Below are 25,133 nucleotides of genomic sequence, written 5' to 3' on the forward strand. Positions count from 1 at the left end.
AGCAGGGTGGGCGGGGCAGGGAGGGCTGAGTGTGGGCCAAGGCTGCCACCTGCTGGAAAACCTAGGCATAGGCACAAAAGAGGCGAGATCAAGGAGCGAGCCCCTGCGCCGTCAGTCAGTCGGCCCCACTGCATAATGCAGCGTCCACCGCGTCCACCCCTCATCGCTCCACCTGCTGAGGATGTCCAGGACCAAAAGCATTCACGCCTTTCCTCGCTGCACGCTCCCCAGCCCTGTGCCACAGTGGGGAGTCCAAGCCCTGAGGGTCACTTGGCCAGGACGGGAGGCCCCTGAACTCCTGCTAGGTCCAGCTATGCTCTGGGAGAGGCTCAGAGTGGTCACCACTCCACAGAGTTCAAGGAGTGGAAGGGACATGTGGTGGCCAGGACCTCAATGCAGAGGGAAAGGCAGAGGCCACAGGGGCAGTAACGGGGGGGGGGGGGCAGGCTGGGAGGAGAAGCCGAGCTGTCCGTGCATCCTGGAATGGCCCCGCAGATGTTTCTAGAATGAAGACTGCCACTTGACAAGTGCTTGTGAGGAGCACAGGGGTCACTGCAAAGCTTTGGACTTCACTGTGGACTTGGAGAAAGGGCTGACATCTTCTAGAGCCTCAGTTTCCCCGCTTGTAAAGGGGGATTGTAACGCCCTCAGGAGGCCTCAGGAACAGCGCGGGCTGGGCGTGGATGGGGCTGGGCATTAGGTGGGTCCAACCTGACTTTGAAGACACCTGGGTGCTGGGGCTCTGTCCACTCACACACATGCACACACACACTCTTAACCACATGCCGTGCAGCAGATACTTCCCCATCTCAGATGCATGACCAGGGCGGAGTAAGGAGGGGTGGACCGGGTGTTGCTGTGGTCAGCTTGGCTCAGAACCTAGGAAAAAGTGTTGAGTCAGGGCAAATGGCGGGAAAGGGGATGTGGGATGGGGAGCAGTGGGGGAGGGTGCCCAGCCCCGCTCCGGGCAATCCTCACCCTGTCCATTCTGACACGGTGTCCTCCTGCTGGGACAGAGGACGCGGAGCTGAAGACATCACTGTGACAAGACTTCTGCTCCCAATCCCAGGTGAGGCTGGGTCCCTGCCCGGTGTGGGCAAGGGGTGATTTCTGGCTGCCCCTTCCTGAAATGTGGCAGGGACCACCAATCACTCTGGTAGGAGCCCAGGCTGCAGGAGGTGGGGTCCAGGGGCTGTGCGGAGCCAGGCCAGGGGCGGTAGGGAGGAAAGAAGGGAGGGACTGGAGGCTGACTCCGCACTCTGCCTCCAGCTTCCTCCCCAAGATGGATGTGGGGCTCCCCCTCGGGCTCCACCTGCTGCTGCTCCTGCTGGCTGTGCCCCTCAGGGGCCAGACCAGGCCAGGCTGCTACGGGATCCCAGGGATGCCAGGCCTGCCGGGGGCCCCTGGCAAGGATGGCCACGATGGGCTGCGGGGGCCCAAGGGCGAGCCAGGTGAGTCTGTAGCCGAGGGTGGGGGTAGCCAGGACCCATGTGTCCACCCGTGGGGCAGGGGACAGCAACTCAGAGGCCACTCTCACTGCGGGGCTCTGTCCTCAGAACGTCCCCCAGGAGACCGACCTGAGCTGCTGCACCCCTTCCCTCTTCTGTCACCATCACTGGGGCAACATGGGAGCCCAGGTCCCCACAGGCAGCCAGAGGCTCACAGGAGGTGGCTCAGGGGAAGCCAACTCTAATGCACCCCATAACTGTTGTGTTTCAATCCCTGGGCCAAGCGCCCTGCCACATGAACACTATAATATAAATGTCCCCAATACACCAGTGGCCAGAGTCAGCCCCAGCCTCACCACTGCCTTGGCAAGAGCTCTCACAAGCCACTAACATCGAAGTGCCTCTGTTTCCCCATCTGTGAAATGGGAATATCCTAGGGCCTACCTCAGGGGTGCCATGGGGGATGACTGTGCCAAACACCTGCAGCCGCTGTCCAGGTGGAGGCCACAGCTGTCGTTGTCTCAGAGTCCAGGTTCGGCTCTCTCCCCAGTGGTCGGGGGGTGGGGAGGGGACTATGGTGTGTCCTGCAGGGGTTCCCAGGTGAGCCCCCACATGGAATTAGGGGCTGAGGATGGAGGGTGCTAGTGTTGGGGCCTGAATTGGGGGAGGAGGGGGTGACCCTGATGGTAAATGAGGGCAGTGAGGCTGGCTTGGGCTGGGCACAGCTCACAGGGGCAGGGGCAGGTGAAAGTGGGGGTGAGGGGCACGGAGGACCTTGGGAACTTTATTTCACAGATGAGAAAACTGAGGCCGAAGTCCTCTGCAGAAGTGCTTTGCTCCCATTTTTCAGTGCCAAAGCTGGGGTTCAGAGACACCGAGCAACTTGCCCCAAGTCACACAGCAGAGTCCTGTGCACCTCCAGAGCTCACACCCATCGCTGCCCCCCATCACCCCATGGGCTCCCCTCCGCCGTTTCCTGCCCTGCTCAGTGCTCAGGGCCTGATGCTACTGTGGGATCCAAGAGAGGACATCACTGTCCGGGCTCACACAGCCCAAGGTCCAGGCTTCTGGACACTCCCGACCCTTAAGCTGTGGGAAGGCAGAGGACAGGAGCCGTGAAGCCGATGAGCTGTGGGGTGGGGCTGGAGTCCCTGGGGCTGCCTGAAAAGGAGTTGCTCTCAGAGATGGCAGGGGTTTGGAGCGGGGAGCAGGCTGTCTGAGAGGCACAGCCACACAGCACAGTCTCATGCTCTGCCTGGGATGCGCCCAACCTGAATCCTACCTCTACCTCGTCCTAGCCGGGTGGCCTTGAGCCAGGTGGCCTTGGGTCAGGTGGCCTTGGGTCAGGTGGCCTTGGGCCAGTGTCTCACCTCAGCTTCCTCATCTGTACCTCAGGTCCCAGGGGCGGAGGGGGGCTGGGCTGACCTGCAGCTGGAGGGAGCTGCACCACTGGGAACGACTTCTACTCGGGCCAACACAGCCGCTCCGGCCACTCCCGGGGCCAGGGCTGTCGCAGGGTGTGCAGAGGTGTGCAGGACCTGAGGGTTGTTCAGAGGATCCTAAGAAAAGGAGGAAAAATGATAGCCACACCCCGTGCTGATCCCAGAGGTGGGAGGGTACATAGGTCTACAGCTTGTTTTAGAAACACACACACACACACACATGCACACACACACATACACACACAAATGCACCCCTTGCCAAACCTGCATAAGCTCTGTGGCCTGTGTGCACCTCAGTTTCTCAGTCTGCTCTCATACCTTAGTTCTGCAAGATGTGCCACTAGGGAGAAGAGGGGAAGAAGGGACCTGGTCCTCTCTGTCCCCCACTCACCCCACAGTTACAGAATTGCTTCAAAGCAAGATGTAAAAGTATAAATCCAAATACCAAGCAAAAGCCCCTCAAAGGGGCCTGATGCAGTGACCCGGGCCTGAAGTCTGAGCTTCGTGGGCTTGCGGGGGAACCTGCCTCTCACTAGCCCGCTGATTTTCATCAAGAAAACCCCCAGCACCATCCCAACACACAAACCTCCAAACCCAGGAGCCTACACTGTCAGGTGAGTGAGTCCTGAATTCGCTAATGTTTAGCTTTAAAAACTGAAAACCACCGCATCAGGCTAACAGAAGAGTCTGGCCTCGGCCATCCCTGGCTGATGCTTTCTGAGATCCTGCGGGCTCTGATGCCTCTGGGTGCTGACCAGTCCTGCCCTCCTCCTCAGATTGGAAACTAAGGCAGGGAAGTGCCTTAGGCTAGGCCAGAAGGCAGGTCCCAGGAGGCAGGCCTGGAGGCAGAACCCGCCCCCACGTGGACAGTCCACCTGGGAAGGGGATTGCGGAGGCCGAGCCCTGCTGACCACCAGCGCCCTTCCCGACCCTACCCGACTTTGGCCCCGCCTGCTCTCTCCCCAGGAATCCCAGCCATCCCCGGCACTCGAGGGCCCAAGGGGCACAAGGGAGAACCTGGCACACCTGGCCATCCCGGGAAAAATGGCCCCATGGGAGCCCCTGGGATGCCGGGCAACCCCGGGCCCAGAGGCCCCCCCGGGATGCCGGGCGAGGAGGGTAGATACAAGCAGAAGCACCAGTCCGTGTTCACAGTCGCCCGGCAGACGGAACAGCACCCTACAGCCAACGGCCTGGTCAGGTTCAACGCAGCCATCACCAACCCGCAGGGAGATTATGACAGGGACTCGGGCAGGTTCACCTGCCAGGTGCCGGGCCTGTATTACTTCATCTACCACACCTCGCTGACAGAAAACCTGTGCGTGCAGCTGTACCACGACAACGTCAAGGTGACCACCTTCTGCGAGCACGTGCTGCAGGGCAACAGTCAGGACAGCAAGCAGGTCACCTCGGGCGGCGTGGTACTGCACCTGCAACAGGGCGCGCAGGTGTGGCTGGGCGTCAACGATTACAATGGCATGGTGGGCACCCAGGGCTCCGACAGTGTCTTCTCGGGCTTCCTGCTCTTCCCTGACTAGGGTGCTGCAGCCCCGGGGCCACCCCGCCTCTCTCGGCTTCCCCCATTTTCTCTCAGCCCTTCTCCCCACCTGATGGACTCCTCCTCCAGGAAGCCCTCGAGTCCTCTCCCTCCTGTACGCTCCTTCTGGATCACTGTTGCACCATCCCTGTGACCCTTAACCAATACCTTCTTAACCAATACCTTCTGGGACTGTTATTCATTTATCTCAAGTCTGTGACGAGGCGGGAAGAAATGTGAATAAATAACTATTTCAGTAAACATGCATGGCCCCGATTCCTCACTGCCGATGCCTGGAACTTGGCACATTCGGCTTCAAATCTGTTGCATTGTCTGTTGCTCTGGACTCAGGGCATCTTGGTGGTGGTGGTGCTCATCTGGACTGGTGGAGAGAGGTGTTCAATGGGGTGACAGTCCCCCAGAGGTCCCCAAGTGGGTAAAGGCACCCGGGCTCACAGGTAGACAGGAGTGGGCTTGCATTCCCAAAGGGGTTTCTGGAGCACCGGGCTCACCAGGAGTTTGGGCTCCGTAAGCCCGGTCTAGGCAAAGGGGAGATGTGCAGTGAGTTGGCGCTGAATGAGTGGGTGAGTCAGTGAACGCCTAAGCACGTGAGTGCGTGCTTACACAGAGAGTAAAGGGGCAAGTTTAAAATTTGCTGTACTTAGCATTTACTGAGCGCCTACTGTATACCGGTGCTGCACCAAGTGCTTCAAACACAGTAACTCCTTCACGTTCGTGGCCAGGCTGTAAGATGGCTCTGAGTGAGCGAGAGAGAGAACAACTGCCCCTGATGTCTGGCTCACCTGAATAACTCAGACCCTGGGGCCCCAAGATTCCTGGTTGACACCCCTCCACCATCAGATGCTTCACAAAGACACCTCCTCCATGCAGCCTCCCTTGATTTCCCCTTGGTCCCCACAGCATCCTCTACAGACTTGGGCCACACATGCCTGACTCTTTACAGCCCAGGTGTCCAGGTCTGGTGGTGAACAAAATAAACCTATAGAATTATTTAAAACAAATGCACAAAATAAGGTTTGCAAGCCCAATGCCATAACAGGGCAGGAGTGCATGGGAGGGCTGCAGGGAACCAAGTATCCACGGGCCACTGACTGGCTCTCGGGGCTCCCTGGGGGGCTGTGAGCATCGCTGAGCGCTGGCCCCCGTGCTGCATGCTCAGCACATAGTAAGACCCCGGGACATGTCAGATGGGAGGGACACACACACACGGGGCTGGAGGCAGGAGCCCGGAAACCCAGCCTAGCTCACCTAAGCCTGGGTCCTCTGAGGGGCCCAGGTCACTGGCCACTGTGTCCATGCTGTCCCCCTTAAGTCAACCACTTAGTGCCCGCCAGGCAATGCCACAGTAGTACAGCGTGAGTAGTACTCATATCTCTTTTGTTTAAGAAAATCAATACGCCATTTATGTAGGCCACGGCGTCAGAACAGAGACCTGTGCTTTGGAAACAACAAGTTGTGTGCCATTTTTATTTTCCATAATTGTTTCCTTGTTGCTGTCTTTCTCTGTGTCAGGAGGGACGGCCTGGCCTCGGGAAACACTGCTCCTGGCCCTACTGGGCTGAGGGCTGGAGGGGTGAGGAGGGAGAGGAAGGGGAGGGGTCCTGGGTCAGGAGGCCTCAGTGCTGCAGGGTGAGGAGGGCTCTTTGGGTTATCTTCACTCTTTGTGGGGGACCTCCCTTCTCTATCAAGGGTGCCAGTCAGCAGTTTTGTGGGTACAGAGCCCAGCAGGCTCCGGCACAGAGGTCAAGGCTCAGAGACACCCTGGCTCCCTCTGATCTGGGCATGGTTCCTTGTCTCCCAGGTTCCATGAATTCATCTGCTGTTCACATGCGATGCTGCTCCCACTGTGCGCCCCTGTGCCCCACTAGCGCCCCCAGGAGGGCATATCTGTGCTCCAGTGTGGATAGGAGCTCAGCACATGGGCCCGAGGTCCCGTGCTTGGAAAGAGGCAGAGCCGCTGTCAAACGTAGCAGCGGCTGAGTCTGAAGCCCGGGCTCTCCACCCCCTGCGCTACTGATTTCTTTTCTCAGTGTCCTGCTTTCCCCCAAGTTCAAGCTGACCTTTTCCCATGGCTGTCAGCTAGCAGGAACCAGAGGGCCAGGTGCAGGTGGCTTCGGGGGCCTCAGGTGCCTCACCGTGTGCGCCTGCTCTGCAGCCTCTGGGCTCCTCTGCTGCCTTTAGAACCCACTGCCGGCTTCTCCGCAGCCCAGCCTGGTCCTCCTGGCTCTGCAGCTGCCGGGCCCTGAGACCTTTGGGTTGTGTCGCCCTCATCTTTTCTTTCCCGATCATGGCTGTAGTGTGTGCCTAGCTTCCAGCCACTGGCGTCTGCAAGCTCACAATGGCCTTCTCCAGACACAGAGGCCGCCCCAGCCCCTGGGCTTGCTGCCTGAGCATTGTCCTGCAGCCCTGGATGCGGTCAGGACCTGGGGCCCTACGCGGGCTGTGCTCCAGAAGCCACTGCTTCAACATTTCTGTGTCACTGACGCCAGTGTTCCCCGGAAGGGAGGCTCTGGGGGGACAGGACCCACAGCTGGCTGGGCTGGACCTCATTCTCTGGTGCCTGAACATAGAGGCGTACCAGAAATATTTGTCAGAAGATACTCAGCCCTAGAGGCCTCAGTGTCCCTGCATGTAAAATGACCTCCACGCCCCTTTCCCACCCTAATGTGGTGTCACTCAAGGCTCAACGAGCCCAGGCGCCTGCTTGTGATCATCACTATCACCAGCTTTGCGTCTTACCGGAAATGGAGGGAGCTGCACAAATAAATCACAAGCACATTTAAAGTGCATTATTTGATTATTTTCAGAGAATGGGGAAAGAGCAGAGGTGCAGAACAGGAAGGAGCAGAAGAGAAGAGTCTAGAAAGAGGAAGCTGGGGACATGAAGTGACATTAACGATGATCACATACACGGGGCTTTACAGTTTACCCCACAGAATCTTCTGCCTCCTTATCCATCCATTATCCGCCTGGCGGCCTGCCAGATCTGCAGAGCGGGTACAACTATGGACCCATCAGGTAGTGGAGGAAATTGGGGCTCTCTTGGCCTCCTTGGATGAGGACGTTTAGCGGTGAGGGGCAGAGCCACAATGTAGCCCAGGGTCTCTGGCTGTACATCCAGTGCTCAGGGACAAGGGTGGCCACTGTGTCACCCACTGGGAACCACCTTGTTCTCATAGAAGGTCACGAGCCCGGAGGGGCTTGGCAGGCGAGTGGCCATCTGTGGACATCCCCGGGGATAGCCTGTTCCCCTCACAGCTGCTGAGTTGGGGAAATAAAACTGGCCACCGGCCACCCCTTTTACTGTAACCCCCACCCCAGGGGCAGAAATGGGATCTGAAACTGCCTGAGACAGCAGAATGGAGGGGACGACGGGGTGACATGGACGGGGTCCAGCCTGGCTGGGTCCCCGCCAGGGGAAAGTCCTTCCCGCCTCTGGGGAACGGAAGTTTGGCCGTAGACGGTAGCAGCAGCTCCTGGCCCCCGGTCCCGCTGCTGCCAGGCCGCGGCATCACAGGACACCGAGTCCTCAGGTGAGTGGGGTGGGGGGCATGATGTGACGGAGCACGCCGGGGAGTTGGAGCTACCCAGGGCCAAGAGAGCGTGGGTTCAACACGCAACGGGAACCTCTGCAGAAGGTCCTTCGGGTGACACACAGGAGCTGCGTCCAGCCTCTACCTCTTATGTGCTGGTCACCTCTGGCAAGGCACCTGCTCTCTGAGCCCTAGGTCCTCTCTGGGGAGCATAATGCTTTTCAAACAGGTCTGGAGCAGATGGGGAGGCAGGATGAGCACCCTGGTCCCCTCTACCCCGCCCAGGGACTCCGCAGCACCCCTCTTCTCTCATTTCCTCACCTCCTGTGGAAAAAGCCCAGCTTGGCTCTTTCAAGAAAAGGGCTTGATTTGCAGATAGAGTCAAGGTCCCTGCATGAATTCAGGAATGTTTGTTGGAGGCAGAGGATGGTGCTTACCGCCTGAGGGCCCTCTTTTTTTTTTTTTTTTTTTTGTAGCATTATCTCATTTAATCCTCCTGGCACTCCCTTGCCAAGACCATGTAGCCAGGGAGCAGCAGACAGGGAGGTCAAGGTCCATTTGTGTAAGTTCCAAGTAGAAAAGGGACTGGTAGGGCTGGAGAGAGACAGACAGGGCGGGCATGTGGGCTGGTGAAAGCAGGTTGCCCAACTAGGCGAGTTTCCAGTCCTCGCCCAGCCCTGAGCTAGAGAGGGGATCAAGCCTGAGTCCCACCTGTCCCCCATCCAGCTGAAAGGAGCTCTGCACCCCGGGCCACCCCTGCCAGAGACAGCTTGTCTCCCCAAGGAACCAGACCCCTTTCCTCTCCTCCGATGGTCTCGCTTCCTGCTGCAAAATTCAGCAATTCTTGGATGAATGGGTTGATAATAAATTAGTGAATATTCTTTAAGCCTTCCAGCATGCCAGGCCTGTGGTAAACTGTAACTGATGTGTTCTCTCACCGACCTCATGAGGTTGAGATTAGCATCGTCTCCATTTCACAGATGGGTAAACTGTGGCCGGAGAGAAGTGACTTTCCTGAGGCCCTTGGCTAAGAGACAGCAGAGGCTGACTTGAACTCTGGCAGCTTTGCTTTCAACATGACAGTCCTGTCACCACCTAGAGACTCTTTTGTTGCCTCTCAACATTTTCTGTCCCTGACGGGTGCCCAGCCCCTCTCTTAGGATACCCCAACCAACCATCCTTCCTTCAGGATGTCTGCACCCAAAGCCCTTTCTGAACTGCCAGGAACAGTGACCCCTTGACACTGAATGTGAAGATCCAGTGGATGTGGATTGAACCCTGGTCACATAGAAGCAGTGCGACCTGTGTCAGCTTCTTGCCCTCTCTGAACCCCAGTTTCCTCCTCTGTCAATGAGAAAGCAAGTGTACTTTCTCCGAGGGTTGTTGTGAGAAGCCAATTAAATGAGATAACAGTGCTTAAAGCCTCTGGCCCGGAGCCTGGCCCCTGCCAAGCGCCCGACTTCGTAAAGCTGCCAACTTGTCATCTTGCAAACCCTCCAGCGAGATGAGAGCTGATGCTTCCTGGGAGATAAGCAAGGTCGAGCCCTGCGCCAGCCGCTCAGCTGAGCACCAGGGAGCCTGAGCCGTCACGCTCTTCGGTGCGGCCGCCTGTCCCCGGTGCCCCGCACGGCGGTCTGAGCGATGGGCGATTAGGACTTGACTGACAGAGCCAGGAGCCAGTTGCCAGCAGGTTTTCCTCTCCCAGGGAGCTCAGCACAGTCAGCACAAAGCACCGAGGTTAGGTCCCAGCCCCACCGTCCACTGGCTCTCTGGATGACGCTGGGTAGGTCGCTTTCCAGTTTTTGAGCCTCAGTTTCTTCATGTGCACAATGGGCCATGCATCACAACATGCTTCTGGGTGCTGGGAGAGTCACAGCAGCAGCAGCAGCAGCAGCAGCAGCAGCAGCTCGGAGCCTAAATGACAGTGTGGAGCCTCATGACTTCCCCATCCACGGTCCCACCTGGATCCCCAAAGTTACCCTGCTGGGCGGGCAGATCCCACTCAAAATCGTATTTTAAGAACAGAAAACAGTTCGCCCAACACAATGTGGCTTCCTCGGGGGACAAGTGATGTCTAGGCTGAGATCTGAGAGTTCAGAAAGGGCAGGGACAGAAATATTCCAAGAGAGAAGCTGGGCAGGCCCTGAGGTAGCAGCTGGGACACTGAGACTTAGGAGGGCATCGGAGTGACAGAAGGGGAGACCACGTGGCCATGGGCTGCTGTGAGGGCAAGACCATTTCTGTCCTTGCCCTTTCTGAGCCTTTAGGTCTCAGCCTAGGCATCACTTGTCCTGAGGAGAAGGTCTTCCTGAGGGGAGCACTTTCCTCACAAAACAAGCCACCCCACACCCTCAGCCCAGCCACTGTCCCTCAGGGTACCTTTCTCTTTCTGCCAGGGTCACAGTCTATGACTATTTCTATTTACTGGTATGACTGTTTCTATTTAGTTTACTTTACTGTTTATTATGTTTCCCAACTAGAGGCACAGGGACCACGTCTGGTCATCACTGTATCACCAGGACCTAGTTCAGGGTCTGGTGGAGAAGTGACCATCAGTGAACATGGAATGGACGGATGATCGATGAATGGTGGATGGATGGATGGATGGATGGATGGATGGATGATGGATGGATGGTGGGTGGATGATGGATGGTGGGTGGATGATGGATGGATGGATAGATGGATCATGGATGGATAGAGGGACAAACAAAATGATGGGTTAATGAATGAAGGAATGGATGATAGCCCCCATGTACTAATCCCAACGTCTCCCCCTGCAGGGAGCAGCTGAGCGAGCGTGGCCATGAAGATCCCGTGGGGCGATGTCTCCGTGCTGCTCCTGCTGCTGCTCTTACCTCTGCTCCGTGTCTCCCGGGTCCAGAGCAGCTGTGTTGGGCACCCAGCCATTCCTGGTATTCCAGGCATCCCTGGGGTACCCGGCTCTGATGGCCAACCTGGGACTCCAGGAACAAAAGGAGAGAAAGGTAAAGTGGAGACACACTTGTGCCACCAGCCAAGACTCCTGGCACCTGGCACCTCCCACTTCCCAAGTCACTGCCTTAGAGATTGCAAAAGTACTTGCCAATCCATTTGCTTTGCCAAGAAAGAATTCTAGCTCCCATTTCACAGGCAGGAAAACTGATGTCCAGAAAGGCTACTGACTTCCTCAAGTTAGCCCAGTGAGTTGAAGGCTGGAGTAGACCTCTTCCCACTCCACCCAGGTAGACAGAGACCACTACTGTGGTCTCATAGCCCTGGGCCTGCCTCTACCTCCACAGGAGGTGGCTTTACCTCCCTGAATGACTTTTGTGGGGTTGAGGTGGGGGGTAAGACTCCCACCATGCAAAACCCTCTGTAAAATATCATTTATTCATTCACTTAACCTCTGGTTTGGGAGCAGCCCTCTGTGCTGACCCCTCCTCACATAATCTCATTGAATCTCACAATCCCACAAAATATTATCCCACAAAAATTTTACAGAGGAGGCAGTGGAGCCCCGCACCTAACACAGTAAAGGCAGGTGTGATGTGAGATGTATGTATGCTGCCTCCACAGCCCATGGTCCAAGCCACTGCCCTTTGCTGACCTACCAGAAAAGAGGTTTTTTTTTCTTGCTTCATGCAAAATCAAGAGGGTGTGGTTCCAGATTTGGAGTGGCGGGGTGAGAGGATTCTGGAGTCCCATGCAGCCGGAATGCGTGCTGCAGTTGATTAAGGATGTCTGCCCGGGTAAGGAGTGCAAGGTGTGACACACATTCTATGAACTCATCATGCCTTACCTGGGCTTCAGTTGAATGGGTACCTCGGTGGGAGAACCACTCCTGTCACAAGCATCCATCTGCAAACCACATATTCTAGGCTCAGAAAGCAGGGCTGAAGGGAGACTCAGAAGCCCTTTTTGACACCTCCACTTTTGTACAGCTGGGAATCAGAGACCCAGACAGAAGCAGGGACCAACGCAGTGTCCCAGCCCAGGCTCTTTCCTTGGGCCTCAGTAGCATCTGGTCTCCTTATCTGTCTTGCCTCTGCTTTTCCAGGGTCCCCAGGGCTAGCTGGAGACCATGGTGAATTTGGAGAGAAGGGCGACCCAGGGATTCCTGGGAATCCAGGAAAAGTTGGGCCCAAAGGCCCCATTGGTCCTAAAGGTGCCCCAGGGATCCCTGGAGGCCCTGGCCCCAAGGGAGAATCAGGAGACTACAAGGCCACACAGAAAGTGGCCTTCTCGGCCTTGAAGACCCTCAGCGCTCCTGTAAGAGCAAAGCAAGCCATCCGCTTCGACAGCGTGATCACCAATGTGAACAAGAACTACGAGCCTCGCAGCGGCAAGTTCACGTGCAAAGTGCCAGGTCTCTACTACTTCACCTACCACGCCAGCTCTCGCGGGAACCTGTGCGTGAACCTCATGCAGGGCCGGGAGCACCTCAAGAAGGTGGTCACCTTCTGCGACTATGTCCGCAACTCCTTCCAGGTCACCACAGGGGGCGTGGTCCTCAAGCTGGAGAGGGAGGAGATGGTCTACCTGGAGGCCACCAACCAGAACGCCCTGCTGGGCATCGAGGGTGCCAACAGCATCTTCTCAGGTTTCCTCCTCTTCCCGGATGTGGAGCTGTGACGTGCCGGGCTGAGTCACAGCCACCCAAAGCCTCCCGAGCTGGCCATACCCACTTTACCCCCTGCCCGCCAAGCACAGAATAGAGCTCTGTAAATGATGAGCAATGAATGGGTCAATAAACTCTCAGAAACCAAAGACAGTGTCTAATTCAGTTCGGGTCCCAGCACCAGGCACATGATCACTGCTCGGAAATGCTGATTGAATGAATGACCAAACTATGAATGAATGACCTCTGGATGCAGAAATCTCACTTACTTGGAGGTGACTGTAAGTCAGAGGGTCTGTGTCCTGCTCTGGGGCAGCCACACAGTAGAAGGCAGGGACAGGGGCATTTACTGTGCTCCAGGCCCTGGTGAGACCCCTTTCTCATTCTCCTTCATCTTCACACTCTTCCGTGGAGACAGGGTGCACTGTACCCAGTTTATAGAGGGATAAACTGAGGTCCTGAAGGACGGAGGGATTGTAGAGCTGGACTTCTCAGGCAGATCTGTCCACAGATGACCTCTTTGAAAGCAGAATGTCTGGACCAACCCCCGCTGGGACTTGGCACTTAGCATTTCCCATTATCCCACCAAAAAACCAAGGGGTCCTGCTCCAAAGGACCGGAAACAGCAGCTTCCCCGTGGTTTTTCCCACACACCCTTCCTCTTCTGTCTTCCCAGTCCAGCGCTCAATCATCCAGCAAACGCTCCCCTCACTCACAAACCTTCAGTGGCTCCCCACTGCCCACTGGCTCTAGGGTCCCAGCCCGAGAACACAGCCCTCTGCCTCGCTCCACTGAGCCCTCCGCCTTGTAAGAAGCCCGTGCTCCCTGCAGGGCTCTTCCTCGACGTTCCCCTACCTCGAAGCCTTCCACAGTGCCCAGCAAACAGCCTCTAAACCCTCATTTGCACCACCCCCTCCTCCCCAAAGCTGCACCGCCCCAGCCTCCTCTCTCCTCCCCTCTTCCTCCTCCAGCCCATTTCTCACTGGCTCAGGTCTGAGCGTGCACAGCTGCCTCTGAATTTTCATCATGCCCAGCCAGGCAGAGCTGACCCTGCTCATCTCTGCTCCCACTCAGAGCCCGAGATGCACAGAAAGTCACTTGCTAAGTCTCCATGACCCCATGACACAGCTCCCTGGGCCGGTGTTCCCTCCTTCACTGTCCCAAGGACAGGCAAGCCCGCGGCTCTCTATCTTTAGTGAGTGCCCGAATTAGGTCCCTGTGGTGCTGCCATCACCCTCCTGTTAGACACGGAGCAGTGGCACACAGGGATCCGGGATTTAGGTCCAGTGTATTTCATTTGTGTGTTTAAAGTCTGGGATCTTGGAGCAGCTGATTTCCTCAACATTTGCCACCTCTGGACTCCAGGGCCGAGCTCTGGCTTCTCCACTTGCTCCTGACCAGCAAACCTGCCCGGTGACCCATCATGCTTTGCACCCATTCAGCACAGGAAGGGAGGGGACAGGGCAAAGGAGAAGGAAGGTGGGGGCTGGATGAGCGGCAGTGACACTGTGGACCACAGTCCACACAGTGTGGGCTCCTCGTACTTCATGCCAACGCAGGTACCCTTCACGACCATGGTGCCCTTTCACAGGTGGGAGTGCAGAGGCACAGAGCAGTTAAGCGTCTTGCCTGGTGTCACACAGGTAGGCACAGACTCGGGATCAAAGCTGGGTACCTGGATGCTTCGTTACTGTGAATAGGAAATACTCTGAGGGGCCATGCTGGGTGGCACTTGGGGACATTGGCTCTGGAGTCAACAGATCCACATTCAAATCCTACCTCGGCTTTTCCTGAGCTATGTGACTACAGCCAAGTGCCTGGTCTCTCATTTCATCCTCTTACAAATAATGCAGCGCAGACATCCTGGCACATCTTCCCCTTAGGTTAAATTCCTAGAAAGGGACTCCAGAAAGAAAAGGATTGCAGACTTCAAAGGTTTTGAGTGCGTTTCCCTGGGAAGCCCTGCACCATCAGGGATGAACATGACAGGCCAGCTCCGGGCTCGCTGCCACCAGGGGGGAGTAGACACCAGCAGAAGGCTGGCCTGGAAGAGGCCGGGTGGTCAGGTGGGACCTGGGAGCGGTTCCTTTCTCTCCCCCCGCAGCCCTTCCCACTTTCCGGGTGGGCTGTGAGCTTCCCGGGTGGGGCTGAGGGTCGGCTGTAAAGCCCAGGCTCTCCAGTGCAGTGTCTGCACTGGTGTCCCCCTTGAAGCTGTTAGAACACAGTCTCTTGGCCCCACCCACCTACCAAAGCAGAAACCCGGGCAGGGACAGCAGCCTGTGTGTAACAGGCCGTCGTACGTTTGAGAGTCCCCACTCTAGGGGCTACCGCACTCACCTCCATGGGCCTAGTCTCCGGATTTAATTCCCAGCACTGTAAAAGAACGAAAACCCCAAAACGCACCCCAATGGCACACACCTATAACCCCAGCTACTCAGGAGGCTGAGGCAGGAGAATTGCAAGTTGAGGCCAATGTGGGCAACATAGTGAGACCCTGTCTCACAATAAAAACTAGGTAGAAATACAGCTCAGTGGCCTCCATCTGCAGTACCCTAAAAACAAACAAACAAAAAATAAATAAATCTTACGAATCACTACTGTAGATCAAGAGTCACCAAACACTTTCTGTCAAGACCCAAATAGGAAATATCCAGGGCTTTGCAAGCCATAGCATCAGTATTCCCACTATTTATTCCTCCTTCTCCTCCTCCTCCTCCTCTCCCCTTCTCTTTCTTTCCCTCCCTTTTCCACGTCTTTTTCCTCTTCCTCTTCTGCTTCCTCCTCCTCTTCTTCATCCTATCTTTCTTTTCTTCCTATACTGGGGATCGAACCCGGGGACACTCTACCACTGAGCTATGTCCTCATGAGGCTCCTTCTGTTTTATTCATTTTGAGACCGGGCTCACTAACTTGCCCAGGCTGGCCCTGAACTCTCCCCGCTTCCTCAGCTTCCCCCGTAGCTGGGATGGCAGGTGTGCACACCTGGTCTAGTCTCAGCTTCTACAATGTACAGCCATAAACAATGTGCAGCCCCCCCCCCCACCATCCCGCGCACAGCTGTGTATCTGGGTGTGTGTGGTGGATTAACTAATGGTCAGCTTGCAGTGCCCAGCGGGACGGAATCAGCATGTGCTGGGTGTGGAGGGCCCACCTGAGCCTTGTTGCCTGGAGAACTGGAGGGGAAGATGACTGTCTTGGAGAAGCCTGTTGTGCTGGTTTTCCTGATATGAACTCAGCTGTTATCATCTTTCTGGTCTGGACCTTCGCAGTGCAGACCCTTGACACAGACTGGCACGGGACATTGCGTGGACTCTAGACCTCCAGCTGGACTCATGGAGGACACTGCCATGGGCTCTAGGTCTTCAGCTGAATCCATGCAGGACACCACCACAGGATCCAAGCCCTCAGCTAGATTCTTTGGGTCTCCAGTGTGAGGACAGACCTTCTGCAGTCTTCTGCATTTGACTTTTTGGGTGAATATTGTAAAATAATTCTATAAATTGTGTGTCCTGTATTAAATCTATTCCCTTGCAAGCCCTGATTACAATAGGATAAGAAATATATGAACAAAAATGTGTTTCTACGGAGCATGTACAGACATCTTTCCTTGTCACTGTACCCTAAATATGACAATTTCTATGGCATTTACCTTGTGTTAGACATTTAAGTTAGATGGTTTAAGGTATACAGAAGAATGTGCATGGCTTCTTTGGAACAAATTTTGGTAGAAGGGGCAGGGTCCTGGACCTAGTCCTTCCTTAGAACACCAAGGCACAACCATCCCAAGAAATGAGATGACTTCATGGACACTGAAATTTGACTTTTACACATTTTTCATGTGCCCACAAAATGTTTTCCATTTTTTCCACCACCTATTGGAAAAGTTAGAGGCCGGGGATTTAGCTCAGTGGCATAGCACCTGCATGGCAAGTGTGAGGTCATGAGTTCGAGTACTGGTACCAAAAAAAAAGAAAGAAAGAAAGAAAAGAGAAGAGAAAAAGCGTGGAAACCATTCTTTGCTCAAGGGCCAAACACAGACAAGTATCGGATGAGGCTGGCCACGGGCTGGAAGCATCTACCTGCCGCAGACCCAGGAGTGGTTGCAAGGTTGGAGCTGAGGAGCCCAGAACTGGCCGACTACCGAGCCAGTGATCTTTATGCTGAGCTTGCCTGCCATGGTCAACCCTGGGCGTGGACAGGAAACCACGCTGGGCTCAGCGCCTTTGACTGTGAAGTGGACATTACAATCCCTGCCCTGCACCATCTGAGTGGGACATTGGTCCTCCAAAGGTCAGTGGACAACACAATCCCCTGAAAATTTGGACCGGTCTTAGAGGTTCATGGATGAGATGGGAGACAGAGTCTGTGCTTTTCTCAATGCAAGCATCCCCAACTCACCCCCAACCCTGTGACTGGAAAGCTGCACCCAGGAGGCCAGTGGCTGTCAGAGGGTGAGGAAAAGGGAGAGAGACTTCATGTCTGCAGACACCTACACAGGATAAGATGCAAGAGAAGAAAGCTTAGGAGGTGCAGAAGCTAGGATGAGTATGAGCTCAGAGAGGCTGGGTTCAAATCCCACCCTTGTCACTTACAGGCTGTGTGTTCTCAGGCTAATTACCTAACTTCTCTGAGCCACAATTTTTTTTAATCTGTCATTTTGGAGTCATAATCACACTCACCCCAAAACATTGATGAAGCTCAAATAGAACTCTGTGTGCAAAGCCCCACAGGACACAGGAAATCTCTGCCAGTATTAGCTAGGTTCACGGCGGTGAGCTGTTGCTGGGATTGGGATGCTATAGTCATGCAGGGCTTTTGCAATTTTAATGTGCCCCCAAATCACCTGAGGTCTTGCTAAAACGTGGAGTCTAATTGTGTAGGTCTGAGGTGGGGACCTGAGAATTTGCTTTCCTAACAAGCTGCTGGAGGAGAGGATGGCGCAGTTGGGTAGCTGGGCCAGGAGCCGAGGAGCAGCCTCAGACGGCCTGTGAAACTGACTCTCCGTCCCTGGGCAGTGGGCAGCACAGAGGCTGGTGGACAGCAAGTGCTCGGAGATTAACTGGCAGTGGCCCTGCTGCGCCGTGGTCATTGTGATTATGTCTGATGGCGGCGGTGGGGGAGTTCAAGGACAGCAAAGCCAAGACTGAAGGCTGCCGTTCCCTCCTGCCATGGAGTGCCGCTCTCCCTCGGTTTCTCCTCCACGGCCTCATGTTCTGCTCTCCTGCTGGTGATGGGACACCAGATGCCCTGTCTCCAGCCCCTGTCCCCCCACGCAACACATGCCCTCCTGTCAGAGCAGGCCGCAAGCTGAGTTTATTTTTGCACATAGCCAGGAGGCATTCTCTTAGACAACCCTGTTGGCTAGATGCAGGAGGAAGGCGGGTGTTTGTGCAAGAAATCCAGCAGGCCCACCCAGGGAGAGATACCCACCGCGGGGACCTGGCAGAGCAGGGAGCCCCCTGGATGGGGAGCAAGGGCTCCAGCTCTAGGCTGTCCTTCGACTGTGACCTGCTGGGCCTCTCTGAATGGGTGGGCTGAGTGAGACTGACTGCATTAGGTGGATTCTCAGGCTCACGCAAGCCCGTGGATTCAGAAGTGGGGTACTTGGTGCCTGGCGACACCCACAAGAGAAGGGTGGAGAGCTCCATCAGGGTCACCGACCAGGGAGGAAGCAGTAACCAAGTCCCTCAGCATCTTCCTGAAACAGTCCCCACCTACCCAGGACACACATGGATGCAGGAGGGAGCAAAGGGAGCCAGGAGGTGACCCTACATGGCCCCAAGAGCCCAGAAGGCCGTGCTTATCAAAGGAAGGAATGGGAGCCGGGGTGTGCAGGCTCATTAATTGACTGACTGATTAATCTTGTTTATGCTACTGAGTACAGGGCCTGCAGGCAGATCTGTGGGTTCTACATTTTAGGATCAAGACAATGCCCAGGTCAGGGAATATGTAGCGAATTCCACAATGGTTCTGTCTCTACAGAACCTGTCCAGACTCTTCTGCCCTGTTATAGTTCCCTAAGCAACGGAACGTAGCTATTTGCATTTCATTTACATTGTATTTGGTATTCTAAGTAATCTAGAGATGATTCAAAGTGTATGAGAGGGGCCGGGATGTAGCTTAGCCGCAGAGTGCTCACCTGAGTTCAATCCCCAGCTCTGCAATATAGAAATTAATAAAGTAGATGAGAGTCCGTGCCTAAGTTATACTCATGTATTACTCAGATATTTACGGGATTTACAAGTATTTATACTCAAGTATTTTACATGATACTTGAGCATCCTCCGTTCTGGAACCTGTGGGGTCCTGGAGCCCATTCCTCAGGGACCCTGAGCGCATCCGTATCTATGCTCAGTGGAGAGCTGCGGAATGTTAGAAGAAAAGGCAAGCGTTAGGGACTGCCAAGGTTCTGTCCCACTGGAAGGCAAGGCAGGGCATCTTGGGACAGATGTCACCAGAATCCTAGGCAGGGAGACGCTTATCCGAGCATCATGAATGTGCCCATCACCAAGGTGGCTTCCCACTTAACCCTCAGTACTCCTCTCAAGGTGGACAATGTCACCCCCACTTGGACACAAGGCCAGTATGGCTTGTTCCCCGGCAGTGCTGTGGAGAACCGAGGCCCGAGAATGAGCCTTGCAGGGGAAATCTGTGTGGAGCGCTTTCCTGTTCGCCTGCCTGGTCTCTGTGCTGTCTCCCGTCCCGGCCTATTTCCTACTGCTGTTGCAGACAGTTGCGTCTGTGCTGTCTCGTCCCATCTGTAGCCCTCTGCAAACAAGAGAGGATGCTGATGAGCTGGCCGTCAGGAGAAAGGAAAGGGGTGCACAGAGTCCTGACCACCCCTAGGTGTCAAGGGCTGTGTCACACGGACCCTGCGTGTGCCCGAACTGGCGGCTCACTCACTCTCCCGCTGGAATAATAATTATCTTAGAAGGGAAAAGGTTTATCTTGGCTCACAGTTTTGTGGGTCTCAGGCCATGTAGGGGCCAGATACAATGATGGGGCACACGTGATGGAAGAAACCTGCTTATACCATGAGCCAGGAAGCCAAAAAAGAGAGGAAGAGACCAGGGTGCTGTAACCCTCGGTGACCACCAGCCACACCTCTGGGTGGCGCTACCCCAGGGACCTAGTCTTTGGGGGACAGTCTAAGTACAAGGCTAGCAAGCTCATTCCTGCTTTCCTGCTTTATAGCTCTGTGATCTCGGGCAAGTCAGCTGCTTTAACTCTGACCTCTTGTTTCCATGCCTGCCAAATGGAGCTATCTTGGTTATGTTGGTCCGAGCTGAATGAGCTGGCGTGCATCAAGCAGGAGCCGGCACGCAGCAGGTTTACCTTAAGGAACGGCTGTTATAAAAAATCGTCATACCAGACACATGGTGAGTCCCTAGAAAATGTTATCTGTAAAATGAGGCTATTAGTTGTCCTGAGGGTTAGCAGATCCACACCAGGCGAAAGCTTGCAAACTGACAACACGGTGCCACGTGTATCTTGGGACAAGGCTTCCTTCCGTTCTCCAGCCTGGGTTTGGAGCCCTCAGGCATCTGCTGGATTGTGGCAGGCGGTGTCAGCCCCTCTTGGGACAGGTGTCCCCGGGAGTGCAAGCATCCACGGGAGAGACAGCTGGGCCCTCGTTAGCAAGGTGTCTGCAGTCCTTGTTTGGAATATATCGGCTAATGTGACTAAAGGCAGTACATAAATGTCAGCCTCGCTGGGACCTGGGCCCAGCTGCTTACCGGAGCAGGGGAACTAAAACATCTGTGTTTGTTCCTTCTGTTTACAGCTCAGACCATCGATGTCTTATTCAGAGCACACTGTGATGGAGGACGCTGTGAGGGCCAGGGGTGGGAAGGGGACTCCAGGTACAAGGATAAGAATGGAAAAAGATGAAGAAACCATTTCTCAGGGTGCTCCCAGCCAGGCTAGGTAACTGTGTGACCTCATACTTTTCCCTGAGATTCTCAGTTTCCTCACCTGTAAAATGGGACCAATAAAGCATGTGATGGTTCCTGATTACTTGGGAAACTGAGGCAGGAGGATTATAAATTTGAAGCCACCCTGGACGACTTTGCAAAACTTGATCTCAGGAAGAAGAAAAAGAAGACAAGCCTAGAATTTGTAAAATATTCAAAGTAGTGGCTTGCATAGAGCTCGTGGTGGCAGCCACCAAGAGAATAGAGAGTGGGGAAAGCTAGGAAAGGGGGCACAAAGATGCTCAGTAAATGTCCCTTCGGCAGGGTCCACGCTGGTGGAGACGTTGAGATCCTTAGGAAAATGTTTTTAACTACAGTTAGTAGGGACAGACAGTGGTGCAGGAACCCCAGGCCAGAGGCCCTGACCCATGGTGTGGACCCAGGTAAACGATTGCCTCAGTTTCCTCATCTGTAACATGGGCCCATTTCTGGCCAGCCAGAACTCTTCCTTCTGGAACACAGCGATGATGCCAACCCCTCAGTGGCACTCACTAGTGGATGTGAGTCTTAATTTCGCTCAGATTCTGGGTTTCCCATGCTTGGGTTTGAATCCTGGTCTCCACTGTCTACGGATCTGTGGCCTGGTTCCCTCCATCTCTCTGGATCTCCTTACAGAGGGAATTGGGCATGCTTGTGTCCAGGCCCAGAGAGGCAGCCTGGTGCAAACAGGGATGCAGAGTCCTAGGCCCAGGATCAAGTCCTGTCCTGATCATCCTCTTCCTGTGTGGTTTTAACGTTGGTCTGAGCTGAATGAGCTAGCATGCATCAAGCAGGTGCCCAGCTGCCTTTCCCCTCCTCAGCCTCAGTTTCCCAATCCGTGAAACGAAGAGCCTGGAGCAGATGATCGCTGGTCCTTTCCACTCAGCCACCTCGATTTCTTCCAGGAAGTGAGACCATGGTTGGCCTAGGCCATGCGGAAAGGGAGGTTTAAATGGTTTGGATTAGCGAAGGGCAGAATCCCCAGGTAGGAGAGGCCCCGGCTGCTGTCAGAGCTCCCTGTGCTCCGACCCAAGCCCTAGATGAAGGAGCAGGGGGGGCCGGGCAGCGAAGGCACTGAAATTCCTTTCCACAGCAGCGGCAGCCGCAGCAGCATCCGGCTCCTTCTCTGTTCCAGGCCTGCCCACATGGCCTGGGTCAGAGCTCCATGGATCCCCACCAGGTGGGCACCAGCTCTGTGCCCGTTTCTCAGGCACCGAACCTGGCATGCAGGGAAGGCAAGTAATTTGGCTAAGACCTGGCAACTGGCTCAGAGCAGAGCTGGAATGTGGACGGAGGCTGTGTCCCAGAATGGAGAGGGAAGCACTGTCGGAGGAGCCCGACCCTGTGCTCACGGCTCTACAGCGAGCTCCGCACTGATTGCTAACAACGTCCTAGAGGAAGACGCTTCCTCACTCACCTTTCACGGGAGAGGAGATGAAGGCCCAGAGACAAAGTGCCTGACTGCGGTCACTGGGAACCTGGCCCAGGGCTGGGCCCTTCCAGGCTACCCTGACAGATGCGGCTTCCCCAGAAACCCTGGGCCGGGCTCCAGTGAGTGTCAGAAAAAGGGACAGGACTGTGGCTTGTGTAGCATGGGAAGGAAGCCTGTTGGGCTCTGACATCCAAGCTGCAGCAGTGGGTCCAGGACACAGCCGGGAGGGGGGAGACCCCCAAAAAGGATGTCTGGAGGCTTTGCAGGGGCTGTCATGGGCTTGCAGGGCACCAGTTATCTCCTAGGATAGGTCATTAATAAGCACCTGCTGTGTCTCCTTGCACTGACACCACTGAATATGATATAGGTGCCATGATGATCACTCCCATCTTACAGATAAGGAAACTGAGGCCTACAGAGATGGAATTACTGGGCCAGGGCCACACGTTTAGCAAAAGCCAAACTCGGGTCCTCAGAGTTTGAAAACAGGGCCTTTCATATGGGCCACCCTTCCCCTCCCAAGTATGAAGTGCTCAAGCCATCCAAACTGCCTGCTTCCGTGTCCAGTACCTGCATGGAGGGCCCACAGCCCTGCCCCTCCCAGGAGCCTGGAGGGTTAACCTGCCTCTGGCCCCTGTTCTGTCCCTGTCAGTCCCCCAGTGCTTGCTGCTGTGTTATGAGGACCAGACCAGCTTACTGCTCCAGGCAGCCGATGGGTTCTCTGCTCAGCGGTTCGTGCTCCAGATATTAAATTACTCATAAAATATTCGGCCTGTCCCTGAAGCGACTGCTGCCTTCTCTCTGAACCCGCTGTTCCCTCCCAACATAAGGTCAAGCTCATCAGTGGGGGAGTCTCAGAAAATGAACTGAACTTCATCTTGGGGGATATGTGAACCCAGCAAGGGATTTTCCCGGGGGAAAGAATTTTGACAGCAAGCCTCATTTGGGGTCTCTCAGATCATGCCCGAGTTCACCGTACCCCCAAATCCCAGTGTCACAGCATATAAAGAACCCAGAACGCTGACCATCCCGAGACCCTCAGGATAAGCCTAGGGTGACCTGGAATAGGTTCCCATTGTCTGAGGGGCGAGTGGTCTCTCCTCTCCACCTCCCTCCCCCACTCGGTTGCCACGGCAACCTCAGTGGGGGGTGGGAGGCTGGACCGCTCAGCTCCTGGCCAGGCTACCCAGCATGCTCTGCTTTCACCCAGTTTGCTCCTTCACTGCCCCCAGGGCAGGTAGGGGGTGGGGCCAGTCCTGCCCTTTTGCCAGTCAGCCCTGGGTTAATGTCCAAGGGCTGTCACCTCCAGTTCCCTGCTTCCAAACTGGAGGTTTTCCTGCAAACCCCCAGCAATAGGACTTTTATGAGTGCGGTGTGACAGAGAATGGTTGGGGGGTCTCTCTGGAGCCCCCTGGAGTTAATGAAGTCAGTTAAGCCCTGGGATTAGAAGGTCGGGGTCATGGATACAGCCTGTGTTTGCAGAGCGACACCTACCCCACCCCTGGCTCCCGCCAGCTGTTTCATAAATGCTAATGCTGGTTGTCTAGGGAACTGGTGAGAGTCTAGATGGGACAAGGCAACCCACCCCAGTACCACAGCCACCGTCCCTCGGAGTGCGCACCCCTCAGCCTGGGATGGGCGCCTGCCTCCTTCCTGTTCACGGAGGACCATTTTCAAAGCAGCAATCCCAGCGTTAGGAAGCCTTCTCACCTGGCTTGGGGCTCCACACATTTACCTTTCAAAACAACTGGGTTGGCCTTTGTTGTGGCTCCTCTCAGGTTACATTGCCACCAGGTGGCGACAGTCACTGCCCAAGGAGAGGCTTTCCCTGAGATTCCGCAACTTAAAATGTGCCACTGCTTTTTAATTAATATCAATATACAAATATTACCAGAGTCCCTTTCCTTATCTGGGGTTTCACTTTTAGCCATTGTGATGCTTACAGCCAATCACGGTCCTAAAATATGAATATTTGCCTTGACTCAAGAGAGAGAGAGAGAGAGAGAGAGAGAGAGAGAGAGAGACCACATCACGGAACCTTTATTGTGATATATTGCTATAATTATTCTGTTTTCTCATCTATTGCTGCTAATCTCTCACTAAACTCAACTGAAGCGTAGGAATGTGTGCACAGGAGAGAACCCATGGGCTCTCTAGAGCCTGGTACTTTCTTCTGCATCAGGCATCCCCTGGAGCCTTGGAACAAATCCTCCACAGTTAAAACAGGAGGACTGCACAGGTCTTCTTATTTATTTATTTATTATTTACTTACTTTTATTTGTTTTTTGGTACTGGGGATCAAACTTACCACCTTGCGCTTGCCAGGCAGGTGCTTACATCGCTGAGCTAAATCCCGGCCCCTATTTATTATTTACTTATTTTTCAGCTTTGTAGCTTTCTCTGCCTTTGCACGGGATTTTATAAATAGCCGACGTTAAGCAGACTTTATGCGAGCTCCACATTTTGTTTGGCAGCACGGTGCTGCAGATTGCACAGACTCTGGAGCCAGATTGCCTGTGTTCAACTCCTGGCTCAGCTGCTCACGAGCTGTGTGACCTTGGACAAGTTATTCACTCTCTCTGTGCCTATTTTTTGTTGTTGTTGTTAAATCTGCAAGCTGGGAATGATAGAGTGTGTCTCTTCCAGGGTTGTTTGGAGGACTTAATGCGTTACTGTGCATGGAGTGTCTAGGACGGTGCCTGGCGCACTGCGTTAAAAATGCTGGTAATCAATATTTAAAGATGATGCATGAGAGCAAAGTTCCAAAAATAATTTGTATTCTTAGATTTGCAGACATCTCTTTCTCTATGCGGTCTTTTATCTGGTGTCTCTAATCCGGTGATTCATTTCAGGGCTGTGCTGCCAGACACCCCGGGTGGGCCCAGATGCCTCCTCCAGCTCCCTGGGCCCATGTTCAAGCCTGATGTTAGCTTCACCTGCTCGGCGTCTGTGGGACCGATCCCCTGCACTCCCCGAGCTTGTCACCCCATCTCACCCCTAAACCATGGCAACCCGTCTCCTTCCATTTCTCCTCTGACTTGACGGCCTCATCACAGCCATGCTCCCCCGCTCGAATGCCCTCCGTGGCTCCCAAGTGCCCCCAGGATTAGGTTGAGGCTCTTTAGCAGGGTCCTCTTGATCACCTCCCTCTTTTGAGCTCTGTGGTGCTCCT

The 25,133-nt window shown here is 54.9% G+C and overlaps 2 protein-coding genes across 3 annotated transcripts; both read left to right on the plus strand.

The window, feature by feature from the left end:
• Positions 1-912: 912 nt before the first annotated feature.
• C1qc (complement C1q C chain) lies at positions 913-4,688 on the plus strand. 2 transcript variants are annotated; one of them, XM_003471338.5, is made up of 3 exons: positions 913-1,069; positions 1,270-1,451; positions 3,857-4,688. In XM_003471338.5, the coding sequence occupies exons 2-3, from the start codon at positions 1,283-1,285 to the stop codon at positions 4,426-4,428; spliced, it is 741 nt and encodes a 246-aa protein (XP_003471386.1). In that variant the 5' UTR covers positions 913-1,069; positions 1,270-1,282; the 3' UTR covers positions 4,429-4,688. The 2 variants fall into 2 exon arrangements, with proteins under 2 accessions (XP_003471386.1, XP_023421473.1); XM_023565705.2 differs by lacking the exons at positions 913-1,069; positions 1,270-1,451 and adding an exon at positions 2,952-3,504.
• A 3,105-nt stretch (positions 4,689-7,793) lies between these two features.
• C1qb (complement C1q B chain) lies at positions 7,794-12,727 on the plus strand. Its single transcript, XM_003471337.5, has 3 exons — positions 7,794-7,981; positions 10,762-10,965; positions 12,018-12,727. Exons 2-3 carry the CDS (start codon positions 10,785-10,787, stop codon positions 12,590-12,592), a joined length of 756 nt encoding a protein of 251 aa, XP_003471385.1. The 5' UTR covers positions 7,794-7,981; positions 10,762-10,784; the 3' UTR covers positions 12,593-12,727.
• Positions 12,728-25,133: the final 12,406 nt, after the last annotated feature.

The sequence above is a fragment of the Cavia porcellus genome, unplaced genomic scaffold, assembly GCF_034190915.1.
Source record: "Cavia porcellus strain 051 isolate PalLab524CR breed Dunkin Hartley unplaced genomic scaffold, mCavPor4.1 scaffold_25, whole genome shotgun sequence".
Lineage (NCBI taxonomy): Eukaryota > Metazoa > Chordata > Mammalia > Rodentia > Caviidae > Cavia > Cavia porcellus.

Excerpts from the sequence above, each read along its gene's own strand:
- C1qc (XM_003471338.5), top strand. The coding sequence starts at position 1,283 with ATGGATGTGGGGCTCCCCCTCGGGCTCCACCTGCTGCTGCTCCTGCTG. Across the intron at positions 1,452-3,856 it reads GGGGCCCAAGGGCGAGCCAG|GAATCCCAGCCATCCCCGGC; the intron begins GTGAGTCTGTAG and ends CTCTCTCCCCAG.
- C1qb (XM_003471337.5), top strand. The coding sequence starts at position 10,785 with ATGAAGATCCCGTGGGGCGATGTCTCCGTGCTGCTCCTGCTGCTGCTC. Across the intron at positions 10,966-12,017 it reads AGGAACAAAAGGAGAGAAAG|GGTCCCCAGGGCTAGCTGGA; the intron begins GTAAAGTGGAGA and ends CTGCTTTTCCAG.